The 9,236-nt window shown below is 45.0% G+C and overlaps 2 protein-coding genes across 4 annotated transcripts; one reads left to right on the top strand and one right to left on the bottom strand.

Annotated features, from left to right (window-relative positions):
- Window positions 1-211: 211 nt before the first annotated feature.
- On the top strand, window positions 212-1,810 carry ankrd34c (ankyrin repeat domain 34C). Its single transcript, XM_062547945.1, has one exon. It carries the CDS (start codon window positions 212-214, stop codon window positions 1,808-1,810), a length of 1,599 nt encoding a protein of 532 aa, XP_062403929.1.
- Window positions 1,811-2,836: 1,026 nt separating this feature from the next.
- Window positions 2,837-8,074, bottom strand: LOC134093517 (retinol dehydrogenase 13-like). 3 transcript variants are annotated; one of them, XM_062546583.1, is made up of 7 exons: window positions 7,712-8,074; window positions 7,165-7,305; window positions 6,857-7,048; window positions 6,413-6,574; window positions 6,073-6,189; window positions 4,688-4,892; window positions 2,837-4,324 (listed from the first exon to the last, which is right to left on the bottom strand). In XM_062546583.1, the coding sequence occupies exons 1-7, from the start codon at window positions 7,785-7,787 to the stop codon at window positions 4,228-4,230; spliced, it is 990 nt and encodes a 329-aa protein (XP_062402567.1). In that variant the 5' UTR covers window positions 7,788-8,074; the 3' UTR covers window positions 2,837-4,227. The 3 variants fall into 3 exon arrangements, with proteins under 3 accessions (XP_062402567.1, XP_062402568.1, XP_062402569.1); XM_062546584.1 differs by having other exon boundaries at window positions 7,165-7,315; window positions 7,712-8,073; XM_062546585.1 differs by having other exon boundaries at window positions 7,165-7,280; window positions 7,712-8,073.
- Between the last annotated feature and the right edge of the window lie 1,162 nt (window positions 8,075-9,236).

Below are 9,236 nucleotides of genomic sequence, written 5' to 3'. Positions count from 1 at the left end.
ATAATAAAATCAGGCAGGGAGAGAAAAGGGAAATCATTATTTCTGAGATATCTGTCTATGCTAAAATGGTCCTCTCCTCTGTGCTAGGTCAAAGCCTGTGATTCAGTGAGAGAATGAGTCCGTGGTCGGGAGTGCTGTGTATCAGTAGCAGCAGGTTGTTGTTGCGTTGCAGGACTGAGCGTGATCTCGATCTCGGCGGGCGGTCTGGGTGATGGACGACATGTTGGAGCTGCGGACGGACGGCAACTCGCTGCTGAAGGCGGTGTGGCTGAGGCGCCTGCGGCTCACCCGTCTCCTGCTCGAGGGAGGGGCCTACATCAACGAGAGCAACGACCGCGGCGAGACCCCGCTCATGGTGGCCTGCATGTCCAAGCACTGTGACGCGCAGAGCGTCAGCAAGGCCAAGCTGGTCAAGTATCTGCTGGACAACAAGGCCGACCCCAACATCCAGGACAAGACGGGCAAGTCGGCGCTGATGCACGCGTGCAGCCACCGGGCCGGCCACGAGGTGGTGTCGCTCCTGCTGACCAACGGGGCCGACCCGAGCCTGGAGGACCGCGGCGGAGCCTCGGCGCTGGTCTACGCCATCAACGCGGACGACAAGGAGGCTCTCAAAGTGCTGTTGGACGCGTGCAAAGCCAAGGGGAAGGAGGTGATCATCATCACCACAGACAAGTCTCCATCTGGGACCAAAACCACCAAGCAATACTTAAACGTGCCCCCTTCCCCAGAGCTGGACGAGAGGTCATCGCCGACGGTATGTGCCTCCCCGTCCGACATCGAGCTGAACCCCTTGTCCTCGCCGAGCAAAGACGAGGAGCTCAACACGGTTTTCCCTTTCCAGTCCCAGTGGAAATCCAGCGCCAAGCCCCCCAACGGCCCACCCTCCCCGCCCCGCAAGCCGGCCAACCCCAAACGCGCGCGCCTGCCGCAGCTGAAGCGCCTCCAGTCGGAGCCGTGGGGCCTGATCGCCCCCTCCGTGCTGGCTGCCGCCCAGGAGGAGAGCAGGAGAGCCAGCTCCGACGAGGAGGTGGTGTCGGGCATCAACGGGCTGGCGGTCTCCCGACGAGCCCCCTTGTCGCGGCACAACAGCGTGGACGGCAAGGAGATCACGTTCCCTGCTGTTGGCGAGCAGCCGTCCAAGATCTCCCCCACCTCCCCGGCCTCTCCTCTGTCCGCCTCCTCCAAGGTGTCCTATGACCGATCGCTGGCCCAGCACCAGCCCCTGGCCCGCCGCAGCACCATCCCCATCGAGCAGGAGAGGTCCGAGGGCATCGGCCCGAGCGCCTCGGCCAGCCTCAGGGACACCGTGTACCGCAGGCGGCTGGGCAACGACCACTACGACTCGGACTCGCAGCTCTACGCCGACTCGGGGATGCTGGCCGACTCGGCGGCGAAGGTGCCGCTGGAGCGGCGGAAGCTCAACACGTCGCCGCTGGCCATGCTGACGAGCTCGCGCGAGTCGCTGGACAGCAACGCCAGCACGTCGTCCCCGTGCACGGCTCGCCGTCGGGCGCCGGGCCTGCTGGAGCGGCGCGGCTCGGGCACCCTGCTGCTGGACTACATCTCCCACACCCGCCCGGGATACCTGCCGCCCCTCAACGTCAACCCCAACCCCCCCATCCCCGACATCGGTGCCTGCAGCAAGCCCTCGTCGCCCCTGGCCACCGGGATCCGGTCCATAGCCCCGGTGGCACCGAGCTCACCAAAGAGAGGCCACCTCAAGAGCAAGAAGAAGCTGGTGAGGAGGCACTCTATGCAAGTGGAGCAGATGAAACAACTGTATGACTTTGAGGAGCTGACCCAGTAGGACCGACTTACCCCTCTTGTATCCCTCCCTTCCTCTCTCTCTCTCTCTCTCTCTCTCTCGCTCTCTCTTTCTCTATTTCTCACCCTCTCCAAGCCTTTGACAGCCTTGACAGATGTTAAGAGTTACATGGAAACAAGCACATCCTGCGAAAACAAGGTTGAGTTTTGAGAACATGTTTCCTCAGCTCCCTGAGGACAGTCTGTACTGAACCAAAAAAAGAGAGGAAAAAAAAGAAAAATGAGTCGGAGGAGAGAATAAGTGCTGTTTCACGTAGCGGCTGGCTGGCTCTGGACAGGACCTGGCCCTAATCTGTCAGATACTTAAGCACATCTAACCCAGATCAGGCTCAGAACTGCTCCACAGTCCACAGCTATGTAGGGTAAAGCTGAGCAGAGCTTGAGGCACCTGCATCGAGGAACTTTGAGAGAAAGCTGCTGGGTATGTTCACTCACAGACCTGGATGAAATGTTATTTGTTTAGTGGCATCCTATTCATGCACATCGATTGATTGTCAAACTGTAGGGGTTATGTGTCGGAGAGATCTACAGTATACTCTCGCCACTTGTAGCTATCAGTCTAAATTGGAATTGAATGTGCTTTAATGTGATTGATACAGATATGTGTTATCTACTGACTGTAGTCTAAAGTAACCATGTTCTATGTGCCTACTACACTGAAGTCACCCTATCCAACCAACTGAATACCAATTCAAAGTAGATAGCCATAGCACAAACGGCAAAACGCTTTGACTGTACATAGAATAATGTCACATACAGACCTACTGAGCTTCACTGTCTGGAGATATGACAGAAGAAGATTTTAGTATGTAATCTAATGACTAGCAGTGTTAGGCTGAACCAAAGAAAAATAGAAGATAATAAAACAGAAAATATATTTAAAAAAAGAATTCTCAAATATGTAACACCATTTATTAATACATTAGATATATACAAGATGATTTTCTGATGAGACCGAGAAGCAAATGAAGTTGTCATTTTGTATGTGAAAATAATTAGCTGTCCAGTGTTATACGATCTTGCCAGGAAATGTCACCATTGTCTTTTTTTAATGTGCATATTGACATAGGAAAGTACAAATCCTAACAAAATGAAATGACCTCTAACAAAAAAAAACAACAACATATGATAGTGTTGAACTACTCGCTAGTTATAGTCACTATGCTATTGCAATCATGAAGCCTGAATAAGAAACCACCAATAAGGTTTTGCCTGGTCATACAGGGTTTTGAATCTGATATGTCACCTTTTCTCGTCCTTGATGGAGCTCTTGTGTTGAGTAAAAGGTTGAATGTTTGTAGCAAATTAGTAAATTAGTGCCTTCAGGTCTTTGTTGTTGTTCTAACTGGTTTAAAATTAAATGCATACAGCTTGTGTATCATGAAGAGGAGTCCCTAAAGACACACTGCATATTTGTGTTAAATTTGCCAACAGAATTGTCAGCTTTAGCTGTTGACTCTACATCAACATATCAAGCACACGGTTTGAAGGTTAGCTGGCTAACTTGTTCAAACAGTTTGAATAAATAGCTTTTTATCTTACATGGTACATACCGTAAGACTCCAAAACACAAATTTATTCTGATCTTTAAACGCACAGCCTAAGAATTTGTCATGCTTTTTGTCATTTTGCTGACAAAAGTTCAGCGAAGCCGTTTGATCTTAAATACAGACAACATCAATATGAAAGGTATGCCTTACTTTTAAAAGATTATAGCACTTTAATGTCTCACATTAACAAATAAAAAAAGACCTGATCGGTTCATATTTCAAAGAGGATGAAACAGACTTTGGGTTTTTGGCCATGGGAAATCTATGATCCTTAAAATTAAGGCTAATGAGTTTTTGAAACTGGTTATAACTATTTTATAACCATTTATTTATAGGCATTTAACTGACAGTCATTCTAAATCTAAATATGAAGATAGCTTATGAAATAGTTTGTTCTATATATCCTAGTGCATAAGAAAGTTCTAAAATCAACAAGAAATGATGTGCTTCTTTCTTCTTCTTCAAAAAAAGTAATTTGTGATTTGAATACTTAACATGCTTACCTGACATGACCTTAGAATGATAGTGAATCACACACTGATATCCCAGAGAAAATGTGAAATTATCACACGGCTTCCACACGACTCAACTGTGAGACATTCAACTGGTTGTTTGACTCATGTTTACACCATATGATACATAGTATTTTTGTATGTAGTAGCCTGTATATTTTGAATAAATGTCTGTAACATTACTACTCTATTGTTGCTTATGTCAAAAAATTCAGACTGAATACTTTTGTCCACCATACTTTTGATCATGGGGGAGTCAACCTAGAGATTGACTATAGAGATCAGACTGGGTGAAAAAGGTCAAAAACCAACCCCCAAGGGTCTCCGTGCTTTGCGCATTAGGACAGTCCAGCCATGGTGGCACTCACGTCCCAGAGTCGCCTGGCAGCCTCGTCATCCAGTCCCTGGGGTGCTACAGGTTTCCGCTCACAGTCACTGGAGGGGATGGGTAATTTGGAGGGTTGGGAGGCAAAGATGTTCAAACTGTAGCATCTATCTATATCTATATTTCACACACACACACACACACACACACACACACACACACACACACAAACACACACACACGCACACGCAGACACATATCTACAGTATGTGTTACATAGATTAATAGATTTATAGCATTATACCTACTGACATATGCATTAGAAAGTCCTTGTCAAGTCGACAAAATATAAGTCGATCACAAATTAATGTTTCCAGTACTGTGACATGCACAAAGTAGAACGTCTGTAATGACTTCCAAATTCCCAACAAATGAACACCTGAAGATCAAGGACTGAGCTGTGTGTGTGTTACCTGTAGTAGAGCCCACTCTCGTTGGCCAGGCTCTCCTCCACAGCACAGTAGATGGTGGTCTGCGCTCCCTCTGTGGGAGTCTTGATGAGCAGCACAAACGGCTGGTACAGGATCCTCTTCCACAGGGCCAGCTTGGGCCAGAAGTGCCGGCCCAGCTCGGTGTGGATGATCCCCGGATGCAGACTGTACACATTCACCCCAGTGCCTGAGGGGGGGAACACACAACAACAGGGAAATATTAACCATTTCTGGCGTAAGGAGGCCAAGTCACCTTAGAGCCCTTGAGAGCCTTTGTGCTTGAGTTGAGCCCTTGAGAGCCCTTGTGCCTGAGAAAAGAACAGCTACATGGAGGGTCACAGTACACCAAACAGACACAACACAAAAGAGAGACGAAAATGCCACCCGCCTGACGTGAAAGAGTGGTCTTCAGCATTTAATGCAACAGCATATACTTCTGTCTAAAAACTATACAGTGTACTACAAGTTAATGAAACTGATTTTTTTCCACAAACTGTAGGTCATGTTGTGCGGTCAAACCACATGTAGCGCATGTAGGGCAGCGGCAGCAGCACCAAACAAGCAAATAAAGGCCCATTTAACTGGGCCTTGGATAATCAGGAGGCCAACATTGACCATTATGCTGCATGAATGGGGAGTACATTATCAATTTATCACTGAAGGTTAAGGCCACCTACAGTACATGAGTGGAATAGACCCTTTTGGCAAGCTGCTTGTATCGCTGAAGTACATATACTGTTGAAAGACGTGTTATTTTTACCCTACTGATGTGTTGTTACAATAGTAATCCTGCTCAATATGACAAGAACAGCAGGTTCAGATACATATAAAACACACAAACACTCACACACACACACACACACACACACACACACACACACACACACTTTAAAAATACACCATGCAAAATGTTCACCTTTATGAAGCCAATTTGATGGCAAACAAACTTGTAATAGGTGAATCATTCACCTAGCATAGCCATACAGCATAGATGTAGCCAGTTCCCACCGAGAAAACCAACCAAGCAACTTCAAAGAACGGCAGTCCGACAAATCTCGGGAGAATCGTGAAACATTACCTGGACGGTAAATATAGCTCTTTGGACATGATGCCTGTTGTAAATTCTTCACCTCCACAACAAAAGCCTTATTGTGTGCAGGGGGGGGGGATAAGTTTGCTATTCACAATAGCAGTAAATAAATAAATATATCGCGACCCTATAGGGAGCTCTACGGTCGCCAAAAATATCTAAACCAGCATAGTGCACCTTTAAACTGAAAGCTCTGCATAGTGTACCTTTAAACTGAGAGCTCTGAATAGTGTACCTTTAAACTGAAAGCTCTGTATAATTAAATGACGTAGCTTACCTTGTAGTCTCCTGGATAGCTCTCTGGAGAACAGCACATTGGCCAGTTTACTTTGCTTATATGCCTTCTGGGGAGTGTAGTCTTTGTCCAAATTAATGTCATCAAAGTACATTTCACCTGTTGAAAAGAGACGTTAGGGTGTTGAAAAGAACAAGTTTAAAAAACAACGCAATCTAGCACCTACAGTAAAAAGAACACCTCCACAAAATCATCCAAATATAAAAGGCAAAGCAGAACAGCTATAGAATCATTTTTCAGTCAGCAATATAGAACAAATAAATTGAGCACAATTCTGTTTGAGGACTGGGGCAAGGACAGCAGGTTTGGAGAAACCACAAACCTCTTTCATGCGCCAGACTGGAAACATTAACGATGCGACTTGGTGAGGATTTCTTCAGCAGGTCCAAAAGGCAGTTGGTTAGAAGGAAGTGGCCCAGGTGGTTGACCCCAAACTGCATCTCAAAGCCATCCTGTGTCTGCCATTTTGGACAGCTCATAACGCCTGTGAGCAAAAGCTACATTCAACCCTGAACCTCCTTAAACAATTAAACATACACTGCCACAGTCATTCTGTGAGCCAATCGAAAGAAATGGGTTTACATTACTTAGTCTTTAAATGTGTCTGGTACATTCATTGGAATAATGGATAAAGCATGTGTATAATAGAGTACAAAATAAAATGTTGATATTTAAATAAATAAATAGGCTGTAAATAGAGTTCTCTACTTACATAAAGAATATTAAGAGCCCACCACTGTCCCCTGGTGGTAAAAGTATACTGTACCTGCATTGTTGATGAGGATATCCAGTCTGTCCTCTGTCTTCAGCACATCCTCGGCCAACTCTCGAACTGACTGCAGTGATGCAAGATCCAACTTTTTCACCACCACATTGCCATTACCACTTCTCTCCCTGATGTCTTCTGCAGCAAACGTGGCTTTGGCTAAGTCCCTACATGCCAAGATGACACGGGCCCCTGAATGTTGACAGCGTGCAATTAGGGATTCAAGAGTATCACAAATGCTATAAGTAACTTATAACATGCACAAGGAGCATACACAGGAAATGTGAGAGCCAGCAATGATCCTTCACCTCTGCTTGCGAGGTCAACTGCGGTCTCTTTCCCGATCCCTGTGTTGGCCCCTGTGATTAGGACAGTCTTCCCATCCAGCCTGGCTGAGCTGCGGCACACCCCTCCTGCCATCCATCTGCGCAAAGAATACAGTCCCAGCCCTGTAAGAGGCTAGTTAGTATCAACACAATCAATCTCTTTGGAATTTACTGTAGAGGCTGGGTAGGCTACTGAAGGTATGATGTAAGCAATTACCATGCAATCATCACCATGATGCAGACTATCATAGTTTGTTGCAGACTACAAATGATGCAAACTATCATGTTTTAGCAATAATGGTTTTGTAAGTACTAAACAGAATTTGTCAACGTCTATGTCTATGTAGACTAGTAGTGTTAAGGTAATAGCCTATCTAAGGTGCTTAGAGGACCCAGATATTATCATGGGACAGCAGATTATCTGAGCTAGTAAATTTTATTTTGTAAAGACATTGTCACATAACTGATGAAGAGGTTCTCCACCTAAGACCAAGCTAGCACGATCTGTTTGTGATCAATGTAGGCCTACCTGTAACAGTAAATACTGCTATTCCAGTTGAATGGTTAACAGCAAAGGTCCTTACTGCTCTCGTAAAGTTCTGCATAATGTAGCCTGCGGAACTTCAGCTTGCGTAAAAGTAACTTGACCTGTTAGATAGCTTCTTTTGAGGCTGAGGGTAACCAGGAAAGTTAAGGTTGTGTAGCGATTCACACATATTCACTAGTAACTGGCATTGTCTGCGTTCGTACCGTTACGGTTAGACCATTCCGTAAACCCACTCTCCTTGTTCAGTGAAATAATAAACACTGTAGCGTGGTCTACGCACGCTGACGGTCAAGATAACGCGCCCTTATCATGACCGTGATGTAACAACAACCTTACCAAACGTGGCTCAACGGAAACGAGTAGTAGGCTATCCGTGTGACGCATTTTGCCAACGAAACTGATTGGCTCACATACAATACATTTTAAATATTAAAGTTATTAATAACTTTAACAATCTTACATGTGTGAGCAATTTTAGCAGAATATTCTGTAGTTATATGCTATGCAATTTCCGTTCAATCCAAGAAAAGCGGAAGTTTAAAAAATAATTCCCCGAGCAGCTTTACTTTTTGCCAGCAGAGGGAAGCAAAGTATTTTGTGTTCCTAAAAGTATAATGTAGTGAGGAGTGCACATTAGACCAATCAGATTGATACATGTTTGTTTCTGTTTATTGAAAACAATTAGGCTACCCCAAATATTTTGTTGACCTATAGACACACAGACATAGCAATGAAATGCTACTTCTGGACATTGTTATTTGTTATTTTATTGTAGGTTGTAGCCTAATCAACACAATAACCAGGGCCTACTAAATATTGCAAATTAATTATTGTATTGAGGGAAGTTAACTAACTACCCAAGCTACCAAACCTAATCTCATGAACAGGTAATTTAGCTCAAATAAAATCTAAAATGACTATGGCAATGCCAATGTCAACTTGTTCATTTTGGCTCTGACCCTTTAACTGGTCTCACGAGAGCAAATAGCTAGTGTTTAAAGTAGCAATCAATTACTGTATATAGGGTCATGTTGACTTGGGCTGTCGCACAAATGGTGACCTGTAATGTTTTGATCAAAATAGAGTTGCAGGCAATTATGCAAGCTAGACAAGGCTAAAAACTCGTCAGTAAAAAGTTAATGGTCACCAAAGCCCAAGAACCTTGTGTGTTTAGCCTGGGTGAACCAAATTAGGTCTACCAAAAACAGGATCCGATAACAATCACTTATTCGGCAGAGGACGGACTTTATATTACAGGTAGAAGTGCATTCAACACTGTTGGCTGTGCTTATGTCATTTCATTAGAACTGAGTAAACAACTGCATTTTAAACATTTGTTGACAAGAGTGATGTGTTTGCTGCACTTATAAAGTGATTTGGTAAGAATCTAATGCACCAAAGTTTACTTTCACTGCTGGTTATGGCCCTGGATGTCATAAGTTAATGAGGCCTTTCCAGACCCACTCTCAATGGCCATGTTTCCTAGATTCGTTAAGAAGCTCTTAAG

This window comes from Sardina pilchardus, chromosome 10 (assembly GCF_963854185.1).
Source record: "Sardina pilchardus chromosome 10, fSarPil1.1, whole genome shotgun sequence".
NCBI lineage: Eukaryota > Metazoa > Chordata > Actinopteri > Clupeiformes > Clupeidae > Sardina > Sardina pilchardus.
Note: the sequence above shows the minus strand (reverse complement) of the source record. Positions and strands in the feature narration are given on the sequence as shown.